The sequence below is a fragment of the Ovis canadensis genome, chromosome 2, assembly GCF_042477335.2.
Source record: "Ovis canadensis isolate MfBH-ARS-UI-01 breed Bighorn chromosome 2, ARS-UI_OviCan_v2, whole genome shotgun sequence".
Taxonomy (NCBI): Eukaryota; Metazoa; Chordata; class Mammalia; order Artiodactyla; family Bovidae; genus Ovis; species Ovis canadensis.
This window is the reverse complement of record NC_091246.1, coordinates 166,055,799-166,083,306: the sequence shown is the minus strand read 5'-3', so window position 1 is coordinate 166,083,306 and position 27,508 is coordinate 166,055,799. Positions and strand designations below refer to the sequence as shown.

At 44.4% G+C, this 27,508-nt stretch overlaps 1 protein-coding gene across 1 annotated transcript in view; it reads left to right on the top strand.

Moving 5' to 3' along the window:
• Positions 1–5,095: 5,095 nt before the first annotated feature.
• Positions 5,096–27,508, top strand: part of KIF5C (kinesin family member 5C) — a 164,606-nt gene continuing 142,193 nt past the window's right edge. The window contains exon 1 of the mRNA XM_069577606.1: positions 5,096–5,655. Coding sequence (XP_069433707.1) covers positions 5,530–5,655 — 126 coding nt within the window. The 5' untranslated portion in view covers positions 5,096–5,529. The remainder of the gene's footprint in view (positions 5,656–27,508) is intronic.

Sequence of the window (27,508 nt, the reverse complement as noted above, 5' to 3'; positions counted from 1 at the left end):
AAGATTCCCTGGAGGAGGAAATGGCAACCCACTTTGGTATTCTTGCCTGGAAAATCTCATTGGCAGAGGAGCTTGGTGGGCCAGGGTCCGTAGGGTTACCGAGTCAGATACAACTGAAATGACTTAGCGTGCAGCACGGTTCGCGTGCAGTGCATAGGCACAGAGCATTGAGTAGAGTTCCCTGTGCTGAACAGTAGGTTCTCATAGTGATCTATTTTATACATAGTATCGAGAGTGTATATATATAGCTCATCCCAGCCTCCCAATTCATCCCACCTTTCCCTCCCTCTTTGGTATACCCATCAATTTTTTTCTAGAATTTATTTATCTTATAGCTAGAAGTTTGCACCTTTTAAAAAATACATTTATTTACTTATTTGACTATACTGGGTCATAGTTGTGTCATGTGGGATCTTTAGTTATCACAAGTGGGATCTAGTTCCCTGACCAGGGATCAAACCCCAGCCCCCTGCAGTGGGAGCTTGGAGTCTTAGCCACTGGACCACCAGGGAAGTCCCAGAAGTTTGTACCTTTTGACTTCCTTCACCCATTTCATCCCCCACTTTGGCAACCTACCAATCTGGTTTCGGTATCTATATGTTTGGTTTGTTTTTCTTAGATTCCACATATAAGTGAGAGCATGCAGTATTCCTTTCTCTGGCTTGTTTCACTTAGCCTCTTGATGTCACTGCTCATGAATTTCACTCTGGTCACATGGGGTTTTTCACTGTCTGGAGCATGTAAATTTAATCTGACCTTCAGACTGTCCCTTGCTCACCTCTTCCCTGCATATCTTCCGGTATCAGATAATACCCTTTTGCTGCGAGTCACAGAAAGCTGACTTGAACAGGCAAATTTACTGGCTCAAGAAAGAACTCTAGAGAAGGGTGTGGTTTGGGTTGTTCAGTCTCAGTGGCTTGATCGTATAATCAAAGACCCAGGCGTTTTGATCAATTGGCTCTGTTGTCCAGAGCTTGGCTTCATCCTAAGCTTTGTTCTCCACACCGTCACAAAATGTTTCAGTAGCAATTGAATGTGGAATGTTATCCTCCAGACAGGGAGAGAAGTTTTAGGAAATAGAATGTCTTTCCAAAAATGTGGCAAACTTTTCTTCTATCTTCTTGGCTTCATCCTGCCCATCCCGGAGTATGGGATTTTAATGAGACTAACCAAAGCCATACGTGAACCGTGAACTTCCTGATGTTCAAGCTGGTTTTAGAAAAGGCAGAGGAACCAGAGATCAAATTGCCAACATCCGCTGGATCATGGAAAAAGCAAGAGAGTTCCAGAAAAACATCTATTTCTGCTTTATTGACTATGCCAAAGCCTTTGACTGTGTGGATCACAATAAACTGTGGAAAATTCTGAAAGAGATGGGAATACCAGACCACCTGACCTGCCTGCTGAGAAATCTGTATGCAGGCCAGGAAGCAACAGTTAGAACTGGACATGGAACAACAGACTGGTTCCAAATAGGAAAAGGAGTACGTCAAGGTTGTATATTGTCACCCTGCTTATTTAACTTCTATGCAGAGTACATCATGAGAAACTCTGGGCTGGAAGAAACACAAGCTGGAATCAAGATTGCCAGGAGAAATATCAGTAACCTTAGATATGCAGATGACACCACCCTTATGGCAGAAAGTGAAGAGGAACTAAAAAGCCTCTTGATGAAAGTAAAAGAAGAGAGTGAAAAAGTTAGCTTAAAGCTCAACATTCAGAAAATGAAGATCATGGCATCTGGTCCCATCACTCCATGGGAAATAGAAGGGGAAAGAGTGGAAACAGTGTCAGACTTTATTTTTCTGGGCTCCAAAATCACTGCAGATGGTGATTGCAGCCATGAAATTGAAAGACGGTTACTCTTTGGAAGAAAAGTTATGACCAACCTAGATCAGTTCAGTTCAGTTCAGTTCAGTCGCTTAGTTGTGTCCGACTCTTTGCAACCCCATGAATCGCAGCACGCCAGGCCTCCCTGTCCATCACCAACTCCCGGAGTTCACTCAGACTCACGTCCATTGAGTCCATGATGCCATCCAGCCATCTCATCCTCTGTTGTCCCCTTCTCCTCCTGCCCCCTATCCCTCCCAGCATCAGAGTCTTTTCCAATGAGTCAACTCTTCTCATGAGGTGGCCAAAGTACTGGAGTTTCAGCTTTAGCGTCATTCCTTCCAAAGAAATCCCAGGGCTGATCTCCTTCAGAATGGACTGGTTGGATCTCCTTGCAGTCCAAGGGACTCTCTAGAGTCTTCTCCAACACCACAGTTCAAAAGCATCAATTCTTCGGCGCTCAGCCTTCTTCACAGTCCAACTCTCACATCCATACATGACCACAGGAAAAACCATAGCCTTGACTAGACGGACCTTAGTTGGCAAAGTAATGTCCCTGCTTTTGAATATGCTATCTAGGTTGGTCATAATTTCCTTCCAAGGAGTAAGCGTCTCTTAATTTCATGGCTGCAATCACCATCTGCAGTGATTTTGGAGCCCCCAAAAATAAAGCCTGACACTGTTTCCACTGTTAAGCAGAGACATTACTTTGCCCCCTAAGGTCCGTCTAGTCAAGGCTGTGGTTTTTCCTGTGGTCATGTATGGATGTGAGAGTTGGACTGTGAAGAAGGCTGAGCGCCGAAGAATTGATGCTTTTGAACTGTGGTGTTGGAGAAGACTCTTGAGAGTCCCTTGGACTGCAAGGAGATCCAACCAGTCCATTCTGAAGGAGACCAGCCCTGGGATTTCTTTGGAAGGAATGACGCTAAAGCTGAAACTTCAATACTTTGGCCACCTCATGCGAAGAGCTGACTCATTGGAAAAGACTTTGATGCTGGGAGGGATTAGGGGCAGGAGGAGAAGGGGACGACCGAGGATGAGATGGCTGGATGGCATCACTGACTCGATGGATTTGAGTCTGAGTGAACTCCGGGAGTTGGTGATGGACAGGGAGGCCTGGCATGCTGCGGTTCATGGGGTCACAAAGAGTCGGACACGACTGAGCGTCTGAACTGAAGTGAACAAAAGCCATGCCCAGAGTTGGGGACATTTGTCCACAGTGTGTTCTAGCTTCTCAGTAGGGATGCGTGGGATGGATGTCAGGGAATTTACCAGTGACCTCAGTGCCTCCCCCTACCTTTTACTACTTCCCCTGGGGAAATCTATTACTAATTTGTTTGTTTCTCCAGCTTTACTGCAACATAATTGACTTATAATGTTGTGTAAGTTTAGCATATCTGCTGCTGTTGCTTAGTCATTTCAGTCATGTCCAACTCTGTGCCACCCTATGGACTATAGCCCCTCCAGGCTCCTCTGTCCATGGAATTCTCCAGGCAAGATTACTGGAGTGGGTTGCCATTCCCTTCTCAAGGGGAAATTCCCAACCCAGGACTTGAACACAGATCTCCTGCACTGTAGGCAGATTCTTTACCACTGAGCCACCAGGGAAGCTCGAGTTTAAGGTATATAGCCTATTAATTTGATACATTTATAATTTGCAAGAGGATTATCACTATAGTGATCTAAAACCTACATTGTCTGTGTGTGTTCAGTTGCTAAGTCTTTTCCGACTCTTTTCGACCCCAAGGACATAGCCTACCAAGCTCCTCTGTCCATGGTATTCTCCAGGCAAGAACATTAGAGTGGGTTTCCATGCCCTTCTCCAGGGGATCTTCCTGACCCAGGGATGGAATGCATGCCCTCTGCAGTGGAAACACTGAATCTTAACCACTGGACCAGGGAAGTCCCAAGTTCTCCTTTAGACTTAGTGGCTCTGGGTGGATTTCTATCACCTTCCATGGCAAGAGCCCTGCTGTACATACTTACTAATGGGCATGAATGCTTGACTTCCAGAGAGTCAATGCTTAAACAAAGTACAAGAAGCAAGCAGAGCAAGAGGTAAATTTAAATAGAAGAAGCCACAAGTAGTTTGGTGTTTATCAGAGTGTAAATGTCAAGACAAGAAGCAGTAAGAGATGAGGCTAATAAGTAGACAGAAATCTGATCGCGGGACCTGGATGTAGTTTGCAAAGAACTTTGGACTTGATAATATATCTGTTCATTCTACAGGATTATAAACAGGTGTTAGGGAGAGGGTCTGTAAGCTATACAACGTTTGTGTTAATTGCTTAGTTGTGTCCGACTCTTTGCCAGCCCATGAACTGGAGCCTGCCAAGCTCCTCTGTCCATGGGATTCTGCAGGCAAGAGTACTGGAGTGGGTTGCCATTTCCTGCTCCAAAACTATACAATAAATACTAGTAATTAAGAATTTCTTAACCTGGGTGTTAAAGGCAGGGTTCGATTGTCCCTGCTGCTGCGTCACTTCAGTCGTGTCCGACTCTGTGCGACCCCATAGATGGCAGCCCACCAGGCTCCCCCGTCCCTGGGATTCTCCAGGCAAGAACACTGGAGTGGGTTGCCATTTCCTTCTCCAACGCATGAAAGTGAAAAGTGAAAGTGAAGAAGCTCAGTCGTATCCAACTCTTAGCGACCCCATGGATTGCAGCCTACCAGGCTCCTCCATTTATGGGATTTTCCAAGCAAGAGTGACCCTCTGAAATAGCGTGAAAAAAATCTGTGGGTGTGTTCGGGTTTATTTGTCTTTGTTTCCGTTATGGGAAAGGTCCCTAACTTTCATCACATATTAACGGAGTTCCTGACCCAAAAAATGTATGAACAAGCTTTTTCAGGAATTACTGGCTTCAAATATCCATGCAAATCTCATTTCCCTTCTAATTTCCTCACAACGCTTAATAACTGTTGAGCACAAAGAAAATGCTCCATAACTGTTTAGTTGGACACGGTCTTAAGAGGGGACTTTCCTGTGGGATCATGAAAAGATGTAAGGAGATAATATAGACCTTGTTAGTTATAGAGATTTTAACCGGGAATATTGGATGCGACATCCGTCGTTTTATTGACTTGGGCAGCCACCCAAGATCTGCAGGTTGTCGGATGCGTCACCCTAGGCACCGCCGCTATCCCCGAAAGCCAACTCCAAGCATCCAAGTCTTTTCACCCGCAGGTGCAGCGACTACAAGTCCCAGGATGCTTCGCTCTCGGAGCCTGAGCGAGGGCGGGGCGGATCCCCGCAGTGACGTAACCGACCAGGGCTGTGCCGAGGCAGGGCGGGGCGAAGGGGCGGGTCGGGGAGGCGACCGAGCGCGCTGGTGCTGATGCAGGATGGCTGAGCTCGCAGGAGCCCGGGAGGTCTGAGTAGGGAGAGGCTGGCTCCCTGCGCATCGCCTCGTCCGCCCGCCGCGTGGTCGTGGGCAGGTGGGCCTGGGGCGCAGCGCAGGGCCAGGAAAGGCAGGTCTGCAGCCGGCTGGGCCAAAGGTTAATAGGCTGCCCACCTACAAGGTGTCGGAGCGGCCGGAGCTGCCCAGCCAGCCGAGTTCGCGATGACCTGCTGAGAAGCGTCGTCTAGGCTGAGGGAGGCGGCCTTGTTGCGGGCGGTGCGGTTCTCAGCCACTTTCCCTCGTTGTGCCGAACCGCGGCCCCCCACCCATCCTTGCGCCCCCTCCCTGCCGCCGGCCGAGATGGCGGATCCAGCCGAATGCAGCATCAAAGTGATGTGCCGGTTCCGGCCACTAAATGAAGCAGAGATCCTCCGCGGGGACAAATTCATCCCCAAATTTAAAGGCGAGGAGACCGTGGTGATCGGGGTAAGTGGCTGGGAAGTCTGGCCTCCCTGATGCTTCGCGCCCCAGCCCGGCGCCCCAATGCCCCAGGCCGGGCAGAGATGCTTTGGCAGCCCCTTTGGACATCCCTTGGGGGCTGCCCTCTAGGGTGGACTTGACGAGAATCCCCCACCCTGCAGTTCCCTCCTGGGCGAGTTGAGGGTCGACTGGAGGCCTCGGGGCGGCCCCAGGTGGCGGGGGTGGGGGTAGGGGGCGAGCAAGGGTTCGGCGCCGCCATTGTTATTGGGGTGGGGGCCCGGGTGGGTCTATTGTTCCCCGCCCTGGCCACGTCGCGTGGGTAGTGTGTTCGCGTTATCCTCAAGCTCAGACTCCTCTTAAAGTATGAGCTCTGTAACCCACAAATGATTCCAGGGATCGTTTCGATTTATCGAGCACTTTGCCTCTTCTCACAGTTTTGGTAAAAGAAGGAAAAAAGCTACTGGAAAAATCCTAGCTTCTGCACCGAGCTCCAACAGCCGTGTCGAATTGGCTCCCCGCGGCGTTTCACCTTGCTCTGCACGCGGAAGGCGGGGGCTGGGGGAACACTGGTGGCCTCTCCCGGAGGCTTCGTATGTCTCCTCTTGCTTCCTCTCAACCCAGGCTGTCCTGACTTGGACCTCGAGTCTCACTCTTCCCCGGTGGGGCGACCCCCACCTGGTGTCCGCAGACCCTCGGGTGTGTTTCATGCTGGACGGTGAGGAGGCTGTGCACCCGCCCGCATCTGTAGGACCAGGGGTCCCAAACGGAGCCAAATAGCCTCTGTACCCAAAGAACAAGTTACTTTGTGTGGCTGGGGCCCCCTCGCTTTTGATCTCCCTTCCCAAGTTTCCCCTCCCCAGACTTGGCTCCATTTCTGCAGCGCGGCTGCTGGTGCTGGGAGGGAATACCGTTGGGTTTTAGTTCTTAAAGGAATATGTCAAATGAAATAAGCCAGCTTTCCCTGCCCCCACCCCACCCTTCCCCCTCCTCTGTCCCCAGCGTGTGTAGCTAACGGTACCCTCTTTGTATGCGAGTCGCGTGGGGAGGGACCGAGTTAATGGGAGCCTCCCGATCCCCGCTGACACGTTCCTGGCAGCCTGCTCGCGGCTGCTGATGCAGCCTTCCCGGCCTCAGCATTGATTAAATGATGTCATCCCGATTGCTGAGCATGCTCAGACTACCTCCTCCCTCCTATTTTCCCCCAGTGGCTGGGGTATTTAGGTCAAGTGATTGACAGGTGACAATTTACTTAGGGTCTCTGCTGGAGTCAGGTCGACCCTTCTTAAGCACCAGAGGCAGACATTTGCCTGCCCAAGCAGTCCCAGCATCTTTGCCAAGGTTGTGCCGCAGTACCTGTGAAGGGCCCCAGGGACTAGCAGGTGCTGGTGGAAGCGGAAGGCAGGCTTTCTCCGCGGGAGACCAGAGGCAAGGCTCTGGCATTGCCAAAGGGCTTCATCGTGTACCTTCCTTAGAAAGGCATCTCCTCTTGAAGACCTCCTCTCCTCCTCATTTTCACTGTCATCAGAAAACCGTGACCCCCAAATGCTATGGGGGTGGTCGTTCATCCTGAGAGCTGGCCTGTGAGGCCAGGAAGGAGGGGTTTTCTATCTGCTTAGTGTTAAATTGAAGGAAGGATGTATGCTACAATTATTGATGAGGAAGAAAATTCTATACTTGATGGCTGACATTGGATAGTGATGTATCTATGGCTAGGATATGGGACGGATAGTAGCTTGTGGGTTACACATCTAAGCTGGGGTCACCCTACAGGCTGATTTGCTGTTTCCTGAGCCTGCTTGTGGTTTGGATAGAGTGGGAGTTACTGGGGACATCTAGCCCTGCCCCTTGTCTGGTGACAGTTTTTAACCAATAATTGTTCAGTCCTAGAACATGTTCTGGTGACCCTATTTTTTCAGAGGTTTTAAAGAGAGGCTCAAGCTGTTTCTTTTCTTTCTCCTCCTTCTCTCCCTCCTACTCCACCTTCTTCCTTTCCACGCTCTTCTTTCTCCATCTTCTAAGGGTGACATACCAGAACTAGTGAAGTGGAGTAATCGATCTTCCCTTTGATCTGTATGCAAGGCAGAGATCTTGAATTTTATGGTTATCCTTCCTTAATTTTATGACACTACTAAATTATATTAAACAAATGGTTGTGGATGTGAATACACATGTAGTTCTTCAACTGTAAATCTGGGGTAAATTGAAAGTTTTTCGTCTTACTGTAATCCTTTAATGAAACACTTTTCAGTTTTAAGATACATTTTTCTTTGAAATAAAGCATTCATATAGAAAAGTGTTTTCATAAGTGTGTATAGCTTTTCTTTTTTTATATAAACACTCCCGTAACCACCTCTTAGGCTAGGAACCAGACATTTTCAGGACCCCAGAAGTCCCTCCCAGTCACTAAGTCCCTCTGCCTCAGAATAACTGCTATTCTGACTTTTAGGTTTTTTTTTTTTAAGCTTTAGCTCCATAAAACCACACAGTATGTTCACCTCTTTGTGTGAGTTCTTGTGTTCAACATTATGATTGTCAAATTGGTCCACACTGTGATGTGTGGCTGCAGTTGGTTCATCCTCATTGTTCTGTAGTATCTTATTATATGAATATGCCACAAATTATTTAGCCAGTAACTGTTGGTAGTAACAGTTTGGGTAGTTTCCACTTTGAGGCTAATATAGGTGGAGCGGCTATGAACATTCTTTTATGCATCTGTCAGTGAGTTTGGTACAGAACAGAAGACTGCCAGATGCTGAAGGGTGTTGGGACTTGAGTTGGCATGTGCTAGGACCCATCTCATTCCTACTTAGTAATGTGTAACTAAAGGAAGTGACCGTTCTCGAAGCCTGTATCACCCTTTGTCGACTGAGTAGAAGGCTCCCAGGTCAGTTCGGCTGGAACCAGCCCACCTGGCTCGGGTGCAGGTGGAGGCTCTCTTAGATGGGCTCTCCCCTCCTTCTTGCAGGGGCATAGATTGTGGGGAGGACCAAAGAAGCGCAGAGCCCAACAGAGATAAATGAAGAATGAATTTCTGCGCAGGTAACTGTGAGTCCAAATTCAGAATCTCAGAAATTCTTGTTTGTTTTTGAAACTGGAGTGATTGTTTTTCCTTTAAAGTCTTGTTCATTTCTTGTGGAGATGTATGCTAAGAGAAGATTTTGCAGGTGGGCTTCCTAGATTTCTCCTTTTTTAAGAAATGTCATCTTGAAGTGCGTGCTTAGTCACTCAGTCGTGTCTGACTCTTTGCGACACCATGGGTTGTAGCCCACCAGGCTCCTGTGTCCGTGGGATTCTCCAGGCAAGAGAACTGGAGTGGGTTGCCATACCCTTCTCCAGGGGATCTTCCTGACTCAGAGCTAGAACCCAGGTCTCCTACATTGCAGGCTGATGTTTAACCGCCTGAGCCACCAGGGGTAAAGCTTGAAGAGATTATCTCTATCATTCTTGCTTTTTTCCCCCCTGCTCCTTTCTTTCCCTGACTGCCCCAGCCACAGTTTCTTCCCCTGTGAACTCTTGCAGATTCATTCTGTATGTGATCTCGTACTTTTTTGCCTTAGATTATCATTTTTTAATTTTTAAGAGATTCTCATTTATTTTACAGATTTTTGTTTATTTTCGGCTGTGCTGGGTCTTTGTTGCTGTGTGTGGGTTTCCTCTGGTTGCAGAGAGTGGTAGCTTCTCTTGTTGCGTACAAGCTCTAGCACAGGAGCTCAGTAGTTGCGGTGCATGGGCTTAGTTGCTCTGAGCATGTGGAACCTTCCCTGACCAGGGATTGAACACTTGTCCCCTGCATTGGCAGGCAGATCCTTATCCACTATGCCTCCAGAGAAGTCCCTTAGATTATTATTAATTTTGATCCTGTGTCTAATGACATTGTAAAGCAGGTGTAGAGCCAAGACCCATTCATGTTTTGCTTCTTGTACTTCTCAGGGTGTTACCCACAGAAGGCACTTAATAAATATTTATTGACCTCTTTGTTGAATCTAGAAATCTTTACCTTGGTGTATTTTAATGACTTTATGGACTTTTCATCGACTGTAAGCTGTGGGGAGTAGTTAAAAATAATTTTAAAGAGATGTGCTATGTGCTATCTCTTAAATGCCTTGGTAAAGAACTGTATTCAACCTTGTTAAAAATTAGGTCTGCTAATGACACTTGTGATGAGCTAGAAGTGGAGGGTGGGGGTGAGGGGCACCACATTAATTCTTTCAGAGAAAAATATTGGATTTAGAGCATTTCTCAGAACACGTCTTCATTAACTGCTAAAAATCCTGGTGAGTCCTCCATTACTTTGAGCTCTGCCTGTTGGTTTTGGTGTATCTACATTGATGGAACTCTGTCTTGAGAGAGTTCTCAGTAGGTTTCTTTGAAATGGACTTTCACATGTCAGTTTTCGGCTTTCCTCTTGTTTGCACTCGTGGGAAAGCAGGTCTTTTTAACCAAGGGTGCCTCCCCTGAGGCAGTGTAAGTTTTGACTTGTTTGAAAGCCAAAGCGAAATATTAGCCACAAACCCTGAGCTGGCCTGTGGCATGGAAAGTGGCCTTAGGCTCTAGGAGGTTAGATTAGTTCTGGTCAGTGGATGGGCAGGGAAGTCAGGGGTGGGGACAGAAACCAAATTCCAAGCCTGAGTTACTGTTGTGGAGATTATGGGCTGAAGATGTCAAGAAATATGGCTAGAACTTTTCTTTTTGTCCATAGTCATGATTCTTAAAAGCAAGAATATTTTAAAATTTATACAGAGTAAAATCACTATTTTTGGTTTATAGTTCTATTGTAGGGGATGTGAGAAATACATAGAATTGTGTAGCTCTGCTGTATTCATTTTCTGTTGCTGCTATAACAAATTATCACAAATTTGAAGGCTTAAAATGATACAAATTTATTATCACACAGTTTCCATACGTCATGTGGACAAAGAATGTCGCCTGCAGTTGGTGGTGCACCCTGAGGGGAATTCAGGACTGAGAGAAAAGGATACTGGTTCTAGATAGTTAAGATGCATATCAAAGGAATGTTTTCAATTAGTCCAGACTCTTTCATCTTCCCATACACAGAAAAGCACTAAAACCATTAACTTGAGATGCCTGTTTTTCGTGATTAGCAGTGATCTTTGATGTTCCACTACTTCCTTTCTTTTTTCTTTAACCTCCTTCAAAGTCTCCTGTATATCCTGGCTCCTTTCTTGCTCTTTAGAACAGTCCCTCAGAGCTATCTGACAGGCTGCCATCTCCTGCTCTAATCCTCAGTAAGTGACTTATATAAAACATAATTCTCAACTTTTAGGTTGTGCTTTTTTTTTTTTCAGTCGACGGAAGTCCATCAACTCAGCTGGTTTCTCTGCTTAGAGTCTTACAAGGTTAAGACCAAGGTGTTGACAGGGCCATGTTCTTTTCTGGAGGATCTGGAAGAAAATCCATTTCTTTGCTCATTCAGGTTTTGGCAGAATTTGGTCCTTGTGGTTGTAGGACTGAGGTCCCATCCCCTTGCTGGCTGTCAGCCTGGGGCTGTTCCTAGCTGCTAGAGGCCACTCTTAGGTCCTGGCCATATGGCCCCCTTCCTGTACCTTAAGAGCCAAGGGTGGGTTGATTCCCTCTCATGCTTCAAATCTCTTCTGCCTCTTCTTCCATGGCATATCTTTTTCACTGACTCCTCTGCCTCCCTATTCCACTTTTCAGGGCCCATCTGGTTACAGTGAGCCCCGCCAGATAATATGGGATGATGTCCCTATTATAAGGTCATCTGATCAGCAATCAGTTCAATTTGCAAATTTCCTTTCATCCTGTAACTTTCATATATTCACAAGTTTAGTGTAGACATCTTTTGGACCATTATTGTACCTACCATATACAACCATACTCAAGATACAAAACAGTTTCATCACTCAAAAGAACAAAACCAAACCCCCAAAATCTCTCATGCCATCCCTCTGTAATCAAACCTTCTCCCCTCTCTTAACCTCTGGCAACCAGATTGTCATAAAAATGGAATCATAAATTTAAGTATCTTTTTGAGATTGAGTCCATTGAGGTTTAGGTTGTTGTTCCATGTATCAATAGTTTATTCCTTGAAAATAAAGTTCATTACTTTTTATTGCTTAGTAGTATTCCTTTATACAAGTATATCACAATTTGTTTATCCATTCACCTGTTGAAGGACATTTGGGTTGTTTCCAGTCTGAGATGATTATGAATAAAGCTGCTATAAACCTTTACATATGGGTTCTTGTGTGAGTATAAATTTTTATTTCTCTTGGGTAATCAGCCAGGAGTAGGATTACTAGATCGTACCATAACTGTATGTTTAACTCTAAGAAATGGCCAGTTTTCCAATGTGGCTTAAACTAAAAAGTGGTAATATTTTATGCCAGACTTTTTAAAGAGTATATTCATCACTGTGTCTAAGTGAATATTAACAGTAGTGTTTAATAGTGTGGAGATATGTTCTTCCTAAGTTCAGAAATGTTTACATCACCTGAAAATGAATTTGTGGTTTCCTCTAAACCTGCCCTCTGAAATCCTGGAATGAGTGAACACAAGAGAGTAATTATAATCTGGCCTGTGTCACTGGAGGCTACTCTTGTTTATGGTGAGCACGCGGTTGGTGCTACAATAAAGGATTGGGGTTGGTAGAGGCATTGGGGAGAGTCAGACAGAACTGCCTATGAATTCACTAGCTCACTGTGGGGCCTTTTTCAGGTTGCTTAACTTTCCTGGGGCTCAGTTTGGTCATATTTCAATTGGAGACAATTACTTAACTCACAGGATTGTTGGAACGAAATGAAATGAAGTGGTCAAAACAGGGTCTGGCACAGAGAAAATGCTCAGCATATGCTAATTATCTCTCACGTTTCCTCTTCCTCTGTAGGTTTCCTCATTTTCAGAATTAGCCTTGCCCCCGAAAATTACCACCCTTAATTCTGGCTAGCCGCTGAAAACGCTCCTTGCATCCTTGTTTCCTAGCCACTGGTTCACGCCATTCTTGTCCGTGGAATTCCTCGCCTTCGGAAGGCAGAGCTCGGTTTCCATCTCCTTGCTATGGCAGCTGTTCCTCTTGTCTGCCGTGATCACATGTTGGGGTGTGCACGTGCATGTGTGCTTGCGTGAATATCCTCTTCGTGTAAATGACCAGCTTCTTGGAAGCAGGAGCTGTTTTTGTTTTTTTTTTTTTTAACATCTTTTTGCCTTTTACTGTCGTAGTCAAGTTGCTTAGTAAGTGTATCTTGATTGACAGTTCTGTCTTCCCCTGTTTCCTTGCCTAGAATCAAGTCTCGCTAAATGCCAATTTCTGCATTTTCTTGAATAACTTGGGCATCACTGGGGATTTCCCTCTGCCTCCACCTGTGCTTCCCTGGCCTGACTCCCTGTCATTAAACAGGGTTTTGCCTCCTTGACTTCTCTCCTCCCTTTAGAATAGGAAACTTCCCCCACCTTTGAGTTCCCTTTGGTACCTGTCTCAGATTTCTCACCTGTGTCTCCTTATTAAACAAGTGAAAACAAAACCACCTACTCCCTAATGGTTTCTCTTGAGTTAAAAAAGAATAGCTCCTTGACAGATCCAATTTCACCTGATTTCTCTCAGGTTTTCCATAAAGTCCTATCTTTGTGGCTGAGAAAGCTCCTCCTTTAACCTACTTGCTGCATATCCACCAAGGTCCTTTTATGAGGAAGAAAGCTGTTGAGTGTGTGGTTATTTGAAAATACTACAGAACTTGAGAGAAAATAGGGTTGTAAATTCATTCTACCATCCCCAACACCAAACTTGGACGCAAGGCAGACAGCCCAGGACCAACGCCCAGCTCTGTGACTTCTTCGCTTTATGTACTTGGACCCATGGCTACACCACACTAAGTTCCAGTTTCCTGGCCTGTGAAATATGGATGATAACACTCTCCACCTTATAGGATCCTTGTGAGGGTTACATGAGCTGATGTGTATAGGTTGCCGAGTATGGTGCCAGGTTCAGAAAATGTACGCTGTGAGAAGACCCACAGTGGGTATTTCTCTGCACGCTTGTCAGATTAACTAGGCTTTAGAAAGCTTAAGACCCTTCATAAGTTCCCTGGTATCTTTTGGTTGTGCTAAAGAAAAAATTATTCTCACATTTGTAAACACAGTAAGGAAGACTATTATAGTACGGGTTGGTACTGTTCCAGTCGGGGAGAGAAATCAGGGTCAATTTCAAGTACAAGGGGAGCAGGTTGGTGGGGCACATAGGTGGAAGGACAGTCACTAAGAAAGATGTGAAAAGTATGGGGGATTCTTGGTACAGGCAGGCCAGATATAAAGCTTTTAAGATACAAGCATTGAAGTATCTAGGGTGATGAGGTATTGATGGTGAGTGGGGGGGATTCTCTCTAAACTGCTTTAGGAGGAGTCTTGCTCAAACTGGACTCTGCAAGGACAGACATGGAAGTCCAAGTTCAAGGCCCAGTTGAGAAGAGGGCTCAGAGGAGCCTGATTAAAATATGGTCAAGGAGAGAGTCTTGGTCGTTTGGAACCCAGATTCTTCAGAGGTGCATTCGAGACCTTCCATACTCTGGTCCCACGTACCTTCCTAGCCTCATCCTTTATCTTGTGTTCATCTGTGCTTCTGTTCCCCTAGGTTTCTCAATGCCTGCCCTTCTCCACCAGAGCTGACCGCACCTGGGATAACCATCCCTAAATTGTACCTGCGTGGTATTAGACTAAACCCCTTGCAGGGCAGGAAGACTTATTGCCATCAGTTCCTGAGCTGGCACTTGGGACAGAGTAGTTGCTTAGTATAAGATGTCTTTTGAACGAAGTGAAAGAATGCTGACCCTCCTAGGCTGTCAGATGTCCAAGCCTGGGTTTTCTTCTTGGATTTTTATCTTTGACCTCTGTCCAGCTCTGGTGACTTTTTCCCTACTTTGATCATCATCATGTTGTTGTTATTGTCTTGAAAGAATAGTTTTCTCTGGGGCTCATTGGAAAAAACCTCAGACCAAACAGAAAAATATGAAGGATAAGGTAAAAAGCACTTTTAATTTTATGAACTAGAAAACATCATTTTTAACACCTTATTGTTTATTCCAGCTCTTTTCTACTTTATAGAAAACACACTTTGTTTTAAAATGAAGATACAGTTTTATAAAGTCTGCTTTGAAAGCCACCATTTTACTCAATGTTATACCTCAGACATCAGCATTTATAAAAGATTATATATAATTTCATTATGTGTCTAAAGTGAAAGTGAAAGTCTCTCAGTCGTGTCCGACTCTTTGCAGTCCCATGGACTGTAGCCTGCCAGGCTCTTCTGTCCATAAAATTCTCCAGGTAAGAATACTGGAGTGGGTTGCCATGCCTTCCTCCAGGAGATATTCCCAACCCAGGAATTGAACCCAGGTCTCCTAAGTAATACTTTATTTTCCACTGATACTCATTTGATTTTCTGTTTTCTTTTTCTATTATAACCAAAGGTGTGATAAACATTGGTTTATCAGTACACATCTCTTTGTGTCCTTGCCCAGTTTTTTGTTAGAATACATTCCTAGGATTGAGATTTCTGGCTAAAAGGATATAGCTGATTTTAAGGTATCCACAGTTTTTCAGAGGGAGCAACTTAGAGATGGTGAATTGTCTTCTATTTTATATCCTCACTTCTTTGCCCACCCCATGGAGTTGGTGCCAGTTTGTTTCATAGGGCATCCCTTCATACCGGAGCTAAATTAAATTCTCACCAAGAGCGTGTACTTTGTCATGCACTGTTAACCCACAGATTCAGGACATGGCAATGCCTTCAGACTTCTAATGTAAACCATAGGTTTTTGTAGGCTGTCTCTTGTCAGGTTCAATATCCTAAAGGATGTTGTTTCTTGGAGGTGATCAAAAGCTAACTCTCTCTTGAGATAGAGAGAGATAGAGGTCAAGATTGTAGTCTTAAAGAAAACTAGGATGGATGTGTGCTTTCTTCTTGGAGCTAACAGTGAATGGCCTGTGATACCTTCAGGCAACGGTAAGTTGAGAAGGGATATAAATAGCCCCCAAAAAGCCCTGGAAAGAGCTTTTTACCCCCTTCTCCTTTGATTACTAGGTACTCAGAAAAAAATATAAAATTTCAAGCATACACCAGAGTGGAAAGAATATAAAAATGTACCCCCATGAGTCTATCAACCAGTTTCAGCTATTATCAACAAATGAGCTAATCTTATTTTGCTATACACCTCTAACCTTTTCTCCCCAAATTGCTCAATTATTTTAAAGTGAAATCTCACGTCATTATTTTATCCCTCAACTTTAGTATGTGTGCTGCCTAAGCGAGTACTATTTTATCCCTAAACTTTTGATACCTCTGAAAGATCAGGACTCTTAAAACTACAGTAACGTCATCTCAACTAAAATGTGCACAATTCTATAATGTCAAATACCCAGACAGATTCTCCCCATTGCCTCTTAAGTTTCTTCTACAGTTGTGTTTGCTCAAATCAGACTACTAGGTACCGTTGACTACAAGTGTGGAGAAAAAGAAATGCTTGTACATACTGACCCTGAAAGAAGAGGGAGGGAGGCTTCTGCTCTAGAATCATGTGTGGCGGTAGAGACACACACTGAGCATCAAGGCTAATCAAGATTTCCCGCCTGTCTTCCTTAACAGTGGTCACATCCTAGTTATGCTTTTTAACAAACCAACTCCAACATTGCAGTGTCACCCAGAAAAGCTGTTTCAAGAGCTGCATGCCTTTTAGCTCTCCCTCACCCCTGAGTCTTCCATTGCTTTTGTTGACTTGTATAAATGTCAGGAAAGCAGGCAGACGTGTTACTCATTTGTCTTCCAAGCTCAGTACTCACCCTTATAAGATTGGGATGTGTGTGTGTGTGTTCAGTTCTGACTGACTCTTTGCGACCCCATGGACTGTAGCCTGCTAGGCTTCTCTGTCCATGGGATTCTCCAGGCAAGAATACTGGAGTGAGTTGCCATTTCCTCCTCCAGGGGATCTTCCCGACCCAGGCATCAAACTTGAGACTCTTGTATCTCTTGCACTGGCAGGTGGATTCTTTACCAGTTAGCCACCTGGGAAACCCCATAAAATTGTGGCCAAGTACATTTAGAGCAGTTCTTTTAGGTGTGTCTTGGTATGTTACTATTTACTATCTTGTCAGTCAATGAACACTCATCCTTTATGTGAATTGGATACAGGAACATAAATCCAGAGAGGTGAAGGGAAAATGTGTAAAATTCAGTGCAACAGAGTACTTTAAGGGAAAAGGTTTGAAGTTCTCTTTTTATGTTTTTTTAAAAAATCCTTTTATTCCTTTATCCCCCTTTTCTTATTAAAGAAAATGGAGTTGGGTTGGAGAAAAAGTGCAAATAAAAACCAAATCCAATGATTGATACTTTAACTTCTCTGACTACAGAGTATGGTCATGAGAGCTGCTGATCAGTAATGTTATTTTAGATGCATTTTGTTTAAAGAGCTTGGTTACGCAATTCTCTGTTGGCAAATCTCAGGGACTCTCCAAGGCTCTCTGACAAGAGCCGTCTCTCCCACTTCTAGGTCTCATTTTGCCTCAAGGGGAAATGAAGAACAGCACGCTTCAGTCCTCTGAGGAGGTTACATCATAGTTTTTTTACTGAACGACCTGTCTGGTACCTCACTCCACTGAGGTTATTGACTTTCATCTGGGAACCTGGGTAAATAACAACTCCATATGACGTCAGAAACTTGGGGGAGTCTTGGGGAAAGGGACTTCTGTTCTCCTTTCATAGCACCCCCTGCTCCATAGAGAGGAACACATGCCCATTTGATTGGTCAGTGTCCAAACCTCTGTTGGTCCTGGTTACTGGTGGCAACATCCCGTGGGTAGCGTTCAGTTCCGTCCTGTGTCTGCTTCTGGTAAGCTGACCCCTGCAGGGTCTGGCTTCCTGGGCTGGCTCCCAGGGACCGGCTGTTTTTCCATCTCAGCATCACCCACTGCTGAATGGATAAGTGGTCTGGACCCACAGATTCAGGCCCATGTGGGCTGGTCTCAAGGTTCAGAACAGGCTGGGCTGTGGGAGGCTGGGGTGATGGGGTGAGGAAAGTAGGAAGACCACATACGCCTTCTTGCTGGAGACTGGCCAGGTTTGACATTGGGTTGATGCATCCTACTACCCATCAGGTGGTACTTGGATACCTGCTCCGTTCCTGTTCCTGCGTGGAGCAAACTCACCCGCCCAGAAGGGAGAAGACTCCTAGGCAGAAGACTCTTAGGTGAGGCTTTTGGCATTCCAGGACCCCTGCTGTTAATGTCATCACGATAGCATTGAAACTATCTTCTAACTACTCAAATAGTTTGTTTATATAATATTTGTGAAAGTAGGCTTTAGAAGGGAAGTGCTTAGCTCTTTAGTAATAATTACTAAACAACACAGCCTACTAATTATCTGCTCAGACAAGTTGGGAAAAAAACACCGAAGTACTATATCCTAGAGCAACGCTTGCTCCTGTGTGTTGTTAAATTTTCCTTAATGAATATGGCTCTTGGAAAAGACTGGCTTGAGGATGTATTTTTTTTTCCATTGGCGTATAGTTGATTTACAATGTTATATTAATTTCTACTACACCAAAGTGATGCATATATTATCTGTATGCTCACCCTCTGTGATGGCCCACACTCTGTGGAGTGTGCTTCTCTCTGAATCTGAATAATCCACTTCTTACCTATCACTTTGTCTCTCACTGATTTCTTTCTGCGATGAGACATCAAGAACCTGAGCTTCATTAGGTCCTTAAACCAGATACCATGGGTTTTAGCTGGGCTTGAGTCCCACCCACGTGGGTTCAAGTCCCAAGCAGGGTTTTGGCTGGGTTTGAGTCCCAGCCACATGGGTTCGAATCCCAAACAAGGTTTTGGCTGGGTTCGAGTCCCAGCCACATGGGTTTGAGTCCCAAACTGGGTTTTGGCTGGGTTTGAGTCCCAGCACATGGGTTCAAGTCCCAATCTGAGGTAAATGGTTTCACTTTTAAAATGTTCTCTTTGTCTTTGTTTTCTCTAGATTACTGTGAAGAATTTAGATTTGGGGGAAGAGGGCTGTTTTATGGATATTCTTCGGTCTGTGGCTTCATTTTGGAATATTCTGAGATTTAGAATACTTCTATGTGAAGTATTTCTTCAAATACTGAATCTGTCTATTCTTCTCCCTCTCCTCTGGCACTACAATTACGTGTACATTGGGATTTTAACTATGTCCCATATGTCTCACACATTTCCTACCCTTTTAGGGGGCACGTGAGGACTTCTCAGGTGGCGCTAGTGGTAAAGAATCTGCCTGCCAATGCAGGAGACGCTAGTTCAGTCCCTGCGTTGGGAAGATACTCTGTAGTAGGAAATGGCAACCTGCTCCAGTATCCTTAACCTGCAAAATTCCATACTCTGTACTGAGTTCACACTCACTGGAGAAGGAAATGGCAACCCGCTCCAGGATTCTTGCCTGGAAAATCCCATGGACAGAGGAACCTGGCAGGCTACAGTCCATGGGGTTGCAGAGAGTCAGACACGACGGAGCACACAGGATACACACACACACACACACACACACACACACATTCTTTTTTATATTCTTTTCCATATGGTTTATCACAGGATATTGAATATAGTTCCCTGTGGAGGATATATTTTAAACAATATTTTCTGATTTACACCATTATCCAAACAAGTTTGTAAAGGGGAAAATGTACATCTATCTTGCTTTCTTAGTTCTATTAAAAACAAATATAAAGAGGTAACATACAGGTTAATGTAAAACGTTAAATGAATTCTTTATTAGCATACTTCTCTTTATAAAGAGGCGTTTTTCTGCACTGTGGACTTTTTGGAGCTTCACTGCAATACTGTGCTGTCCATAATGGTAGCCACCAGGCTCATGTGACTATGAAGCCCTTGAGTGTGGGTTGTCCAAATTGGGGGGTGCAAGAGATGTAAAATATTTGTAAACTGGCTTTCAAAGTCTCTGTACAAAAAACGTAAAATATTAATTTACTCTTTTTTTTTTGGTATTCATTACATGTTGAAGTAGTAACATTTTGGATGTATTGGGTTAAATAACATTAATGAAATAAATGTCCCCTATTCTTTTTACTTTTTAAAATGTGACTGCTAGAAAATTTAAAGGTGCATGTGTGGCTTGGATTTTTGGCTGGTGTTATATTTCTATTGGTAATATATTTCTAGATCAGACGGCTGCGCTAACATTTAGATGCCAGCATCTTGATTGTCTTTTGTGTTTAGGAATTTTGGTTCCAGTCTGGCATATTGAGGGATTATTGTGTGCTAAGGTCAGTTGTGCTAAGCATTGTGAACTTGCTGTGATAAGTGAGAGGAGATCCCTGCCCCCACCCCACCCCCACCCCCGGGCCGCCAAAAAATTACTGTGCTGAGTGTCCAAAGAGAAGAGGAAACAGCGTTATTGGAGTTAGAAAAAGAAAGGACATCCCACCTCAAGCAGGGGATCCTTTGATCCTTACCTTGAGACTGGGTGGGAGTCTGCTCCGCAAATGTAACATTTGTTTCTTCATCTTCAGTTACTTTACAATTATGTGTAGACGCTTTACAGATTTCTATTTTAAATATTGAGAAAAGACCTGAGTAGGAACCTGTGCTATAGCCAGGCCTCTCTCCTCTCTCCCCTCATCAGTACTGTGCCGCGGCTGCTCCCGGGACAACAGCCCACCCTGAACTCTGGAATTAAGTACCAGCCATTTACAGCTCGTGTGTGATGTGGATTTGTATGCGTATGTCGTGGGTGACATGAGAACAACAAACGGTGAGAGGGTGCGGCGTCCTGGGAGAAAAATCGCCACCGTGCCCTCCTGCCGCCTGGCTCCCGCCGCAGGGCAGCCGCCCGGGGCGCGGGGAGCCCAGCCTCCGGCCTCGCCCTGCCCTCTGTGTGTTTTTAATTTCCGGCATGATGATCAATCTGCCGCGTACCCTGTCTCCATTCTGCCGCTAATGCTGGGAATGATGAAACCTCTTGTCCTGGAAGTGCGTTCCCCTTCAGCACAGGCACCCTCTGATGCGGTCCCTCCCCCCAGCTAAACAAAAGCGCCCGTGCCCATTAGGATGTCAGGGTGGGCAGCGCTGCGGAGGGAAGAAGGCGGGGGAACGCTGCCTTTGTCGCTCAAGGTGCGCCTCTTCTTTGTCCTGGTATCTGAGGGAGAGGTAGCCTTGCAGGAAGGCCACACAGCTCTTTGCAGAAGGAGCTGGAAACTCTTTTACACCCATTTATGTCCTTGTTCGTATGGGTTGGGACAGAACTGATTTTTCCTCCTTTGTCAGTGGCAGAACTGCCCTTCCACATGACGGTAACATGGAAGCAAGCACAGCAAAACCAGCCATGGTCTTAGCACCCTACATCATCCATGTTAATTTTCTAATATCCTCCTTTTCCTGCTCTTGGTTGATACTTAAACATTTTGGAAAATTAATGTATTTCCAACCATAGATATACAATTCTTCCTTTTTAAAAAAAAAAAGAAAAGAAAAGAAGAACCAGAGCCTACTCCATAAGTGCTTTTCCGTGTTATCTTTATGGTTATAATGTTCAGTGGTGATGTAAGTGATAGATCACAGCTCGGTCATTCAGATCTCCTTTCCCCTTGCTCTGGGTGCTGGTGTAGTGATCGAATGCGTGATTTCTTTGGCCAAGTTATTTCTAGAGGATACCTTCTCCAGAAGTCAGTTTACTGGACGCAGTGCTGTGAACATGTGAATTGATGCTGTCCAGTATTATCCTGTTGCTTCTGTAAGGGTCTACCATCCCTATGGCCTCTGGGGATTTATGAGCTTCCCGTTTGGCAGGGAATTAATTTTTCAGGTAAAGGAGATAATCATTTGAGAGGGGGCTTACAACAGTACAGTGGTCTGGGATTCGTGTGTCTTGGGTTTTGTTCTGGTGTTTGCTCTGATTTATATGAATTTCAAACTAATATTGTAACTATTCAGTGGTCTGTTTTTTTTTTTAATTTTAAAATCTTTAATTCTTACATGTTTTAATGTGGAATATTGCTGTCAGTGGGCACTTCTGGGGTCAGGCTGGCGATTGAGGAGTCTCCTGGTCCTTATAGATGAAGGCAGGACTTGGAAGGGTAGCAGTACTCTACCTCCCAACATTCATCAGAAGAATTGTTTGGAGGTGGTGATTTATACTCATGTTTAACTCAGGGTACTTCTCACGTGCTCACAAATATAATTATTCAAATATGCTATAGCAGTGAATGAACCACAGACCTTCTCTAACCTAACGGCAGCACACGTAGGGATACATTTTGCTGGATGACTCGGGACATCTTGTAGGCATCCATCCTTCCAGGAGGTGTGGTGACACCTCACAGAAAGCATGACTTTATGCTTTGATGGTTCTGTATATCCAGGCACCGGCATGCTCTTCAGGTCTGTGGTAGCCCTCTAACCAGGCTCACCATCCTGTGGGCATCACTGACAAACCCAGCACTGGAACGTGAGAACCTAGGCAGGGTAAACGAAAAAGACCTTGATTGCTTCTTCCTTGCATTGTAATCCTCTTGGAAAACAATCTGTTTGTTCCTCACTCTATGCAGTCTTTTGAACACTTTAGCTAAAATCTTCCAGAAGTTCCGTTCAGAGTATGTCAGTCCTCTGCTCAAAACATTTAAGGACTCTCCTTTGCTAAAATAAATATGAATTCATCAACTTGTTCCTGAAATTTGGCAGAACTCTTCACAATACGTTCCTCCAGCCTTTCTCAACCCTAACTATGCTATATGTATCCCGAACTCAGTCTGAGCTTTCACTCTTTCAGGCATTTGTTGGTGAGGTTCCCATCTCGTGGAGTCCCGTTCCGATTTTTTTGTTCTCCTGAACTGCTTTCTCACCTTAGAAATTCACCAGGAGGCATTTCCTTGTCTCTAATCTTGGAATTACCACATTTAGATGTGAGCTCCTTTCCAGGTTGAGGTCTATTTGATTAATTTTCTTTCTTTTTTTAAAAACAGTTTTATTGAGGCATGATTGCTATACATTGCTTAATTTATTTTCATACTCTCAGCATATGATTCATAATGGGTGCGTAGTGTATGATGCTGTGTATGAATGACACTGAAAGAGTATTTCTTGTGGACTTATTGTTCATTTTTATGATTGTTTTTATTTCATTGTGCCCCTCTTCCTTTCTCTGTCAGTCTGACCTGAGGACTAAATATGCCCACATGTTTCTTTTGTGAAATTTTACCATAATTGGACCAAACAGTGAACAGGCATTCCTTTGGTACACGGTCCATTTGTCCAACCTCAACCAACTCACTGTCTAGTAGGAGATAAACAGAGACACACACAAATAATGGCAATGTGGCTAATAAGTGATTGAAGAGTGAGTGAGTGAGTGGAGTCACTCATTTGTGACCGACTCTTTGCGACCCCATAGACTGTAGCCTGCCAGGCTCCTCTGTCCATGGGATTTTCTAGGCAATGGTACTGGAGTGGATTGCCATTTCCTTCTCCAGGGGATCTTCCCAACCCAGAGCTTGAACCTGGGTCTCCCACATTGTAGACAGACGCTTTACCATCTGAGCCACCAGGGAAGTCATCAAGGTTTATTGAATATGAAACACCTTTAAGGTTGGGGCAAATTTTGCAAAGTGTTTCCATTTTCCAAAGGAAGAGATTGTTTTGTATCGAATATCCAAACTATTATGTTCTATTCAGCTAGTCAACTGTCAGAAGCAAAAAGGAAAGAAATTAGAGACTCATTAAGTACAGAAAATGATTGCTTTCAAACAATTTTCTCTTCTTCTAAAATGTAGAAACCACATGTAAAACACTCTTTTCTTGATTTGCAACTTACTAGTCTTAACAAAGTTATTTTAATATGAACTGAAACCTGGTATCATAAAAGGGTCCAAGAAATTATAAATTGAAGACATTAACATAAATGAGCCATACTAAGAATTCTATTGATAGTCTTCAACCCTAGAAGGGAAGTATCTGTAATTTACCTAGATTGCCTGAAAGGAAAAGAAATAAGAGACTTCCTTCCTTAGATGCCTGTTTCCTGGCATTTTCCTAGTAACCAGGTTATGGAGTGATTGAATTATTATTATAATCCCATAGCTGTTATTTTCATTTCAAAAGAGTAGGGTTAATTCCAGCTGAAGCTTACCTTTCAAATAAGTTTATCCATAATACATTTAATAAATCAATACTGAGCCATATGGTCTGTGGCCCCTACATTGGGAGTACAGAGTCTTAGCCACTGTATCACTAGGGAAGTCCCTAAAATTGCTATTTTTAACTTAGGGTAACTCTGTGATGTGAATGTCTGACTTTGTTGTCCCATAAAACGAAGATCATGGCATCTGTCCCATCACTTCATGGAAAATAGATGGGGAAACAGTGGAAAACAGTGTCAGACTTTATTTTTTTGGGCTCCAAAATCACTGCAGATGGTGACTGCAGCCATGAAATTAAAAGACGCTTACTCCTTGGAAGAAAAGTTATGACCAACCTAGATAGCATATTGAAAAGCAGAGACATTACTTTGCCAACAAAGGTCTGTCTAGTCAAGGCTATGGTTTTTCCTGTGGTCACGTATAGATGTGAGAGTTGGACTGTGAAGAGAGCTGAGCACTGAAGAATTGATGCTTTTGAACTGTGGAGTTGGAGAAGACTCTTGAGAGTCCCTTGGACTGCAAGGAGATCCAACCAGTCCATTCTGAAGGAGATCAGCCCTGGGATTTCTTTGGAAGGAATGATGCTAAAGCTGAAATGCCAATGCTTTGGCCACCTCATGAGAAGAGTTGACTCATTGGAAAAGCCTCTGATGCTGGGAGGGATTGGGGGCAGGAGGAGAAGGGGACAACAAAGGATGAGATGGCTGGATGAGATGGCATCACGGACTTGATGGACGTGAGTCTGAGTGAACTCCAGGAGTTGGTGATGGACAGGGAGGCCTGGCGTGCTGTGATTCATGGGGTCGCAAAGAATTGGAGACTGAGCGACTGAACTGAACTGAACTGAAGTCACCCTGGGGCTGTGTGCTCTAGGGAGAGGTGTGACTGGTGGGGAAAGCCTAGGGTGTGGGTCAGTAGAGATGAATCAGGCCTTGACTTTATTGCTCTGAGGGCGTCATTTTGGGCAAATTGACCAATTTAACATGTCCACAGTGAAACAGAGATGCTGAGAAACCTGGTGGATGGGAGTGAAGGTGAAATGATACCATATGTGAGAGGATTTTGCACTCTGTACCTGCGGCCCCCACTCCTAGCCCCCTCTGCATGTGGTCCATGGTGCGAAGCCCTACCTCTTTCCTAGACCTCTCTCCTACCAGACATCCTGTCCAGTCTGCACAGGAACAGAGACCTTCAGGGATCTACTTGATGAAAAGTCCTAGACTGAGCAGCTTTTTCCAGTCTGAAAAAGCCAGAGTTTGTTAATTCCCCTGCAGCTGAGTAGGCTGGTCCAGCTTCTATGTCCTTGTAACTTCAGTTTGTGTCATTAAGATCACCACCGCACCATTTATTAGATACACAAGGTCCCAGGACCCTGTGGAATGAGTATCTCCTGAGACAATCCCCATCCTCTCTGTGGAAGGCAGAATAGTAACCCCCAAGGATGTCCATTTCCTAATCCCTGGAGCCTATGTGTTATGTTATATATAACAAAGGAGAATAAGGTTGCAAATGGAACTGAGGGGGTTACTTAGTTGACCTTAAAATAAGGAGATTGTTCTGGATTTTCCCTATGAGCCCAGTGTAAACAAAGGTCCTTAAATGGGGAAGAAAGATACAGAAGAGTCAGAACCAGACAGATCACATCTTGAGAGAGACTGGAGTGGACTCAGCTGGTCGTGGCTGCTTTGAAGGTGAAAGGAGAGCATGAGCCAAAGTGTGCAGGAGGCCTCTGAGACCCGGAAAAGGCAAGAACACGGAGCCTTCAGGAAAGAAGTGCAGCAGTAACCTTGCCATTTGCCCAGAGAGCCCCCTGCAGACTTCTGACCCAGAGAGCTGTAAGATGATAAAGCTGTGTTGTTTTAAGCCACTAACTTTGTGGTAATTGGTACATCCCCAATAGGAAATGAATACAGCATCCCATTTTTAAGTTTTTTACAAACAAAATGCACATGTATTTGCCAGAAGTGAATGTAAGAAAAACAGTAATATTTGAAGGGCATATTTTCATATTGACAGTAAAATATTCAACATTCAGAAGGAAATTTTACCTGAAAGGGACTTGTGTACAATCCTTCTAAAGTAAAAGAATTATACTAGGTGCTTGCTGTATAGAATATTAATTAAATAGTATATTTTTCAGAATTCACAATTATTGACCTATATAATTCTTTTGACAGGGAAGCATTTTTAAAATTTTTTGAAAAAGGTTCAGTGGCAAAGCATATTCAGCTATAGCCTACCGTTTCCCTTTATTTATGTTTCAAGACTTGTTGCTGCTTTTATTGTTAAAAACTCTTGGCAGTTTCAGCTTGTGGATAATTAAAAATGGAAACCAGGTGAAGTAAAGCAAATTAAAAGGCATTTATTTTATTCTCTTGAATGAGAACATCGTGGACATGCATGTGCTTTGCATTGAAATGTTCGATAATTAATAGCCACTTACGTACAGGCTCCTTAAAAACTAGTTCAGTGTATTTCCTCAGCCAGGTCATGGGAATCTCTTCCTCCTGAATTCTTTGAGGTTGGGTCTCCCTATCTCCCCTGTAGCCTCATGTGTAGCTCCTGCTTTCATGGCTCAGTGTAGGATGCCCCCGGGGCACCGAGGCAGGAGGATGATCTCGTGGAAGAACAAGTGAGCTTTACAGCCACTTCATCCTGCCCTACTTCACGCTTGGCTCAAACCAACACAGAAACAATTAAGGTTGGTAGCTGCCCTAGGATCTGGCTGCACAGTCAGCTTTATTGAACCATTTTTCTACTCTTCAGGTACCTTGTTTGATTATTCCTTGGAAAGCTATTCTGCTGATTTTGTGGTTTTTCCCTTTTGCCTTCTCTGCAGCTCAATTTCCAGTATTCCCCAAAGATCTCTCTATTTTGACAACACCTACTTCTCAGACCTCAAAGCAGATGGTTTTCCTGATGATTTATCTCCCCTCATTCTTAAACCCACATCATTGTGGACACTCTTTGTCCGATACCCTGCCTAGATTCTCCGTTCTCCATTTAAAGTTTACAGTCCAGTGATCTAGTGATGCAGAGAGTGCCTTATCTGGAATGTTTCATGCTCATCCTGAGGAAAACCTCTGATTTGTTTTCAAAACCTTGGAAACCAATTTTGAAAATGTCCCTCATTTTTTCTTTCTTCAGCAAAGCAGGCAGCTGACACAGTGGCCCCTCCCTGTCTGCCAGCAGAATCCTGTGAGTGGCCCTTCCCCATCACAGGGCTGACCCACCTCTGCCTCTTTACAAGCTTCCTGCCTCCTCTCTGACAGTTACTCTAATTGTGAAGTTTGCATTCAGTCATTTCCATAGCAACAGTGATCAGGGAATTGATAGTTTTACTTTGTAATTACAACCTGCCTTGGGGAAAGGGTTGAACAGATATCTAGTTGGTGCTTTCTCAGTAGACACTGGCGAGACATTGGTGATAAAGAAGGGAGCTCATGCTTACAGACCAGGGGAGAAAGATCATTTCAGAGGCTGTGATGGTGCAGGGTTGGAGGGCAGGTACAGGTGTGGGAGCACAGAAGAATGAACTTAGCTCTTGAAATTCATCTCTTGTCTCGTAAGAGGAACACGGTATCTTATGATTGTTATGACATGAATGCAAAAACATTGTATCACAGTTACAGAAATCAAAACTGGTGGTTATGAGGTAGGGTTAACTAGAAAGGAACACAGTGCAGGTGACCTATTATTTTGTTTTAAGTTGTGGTTAC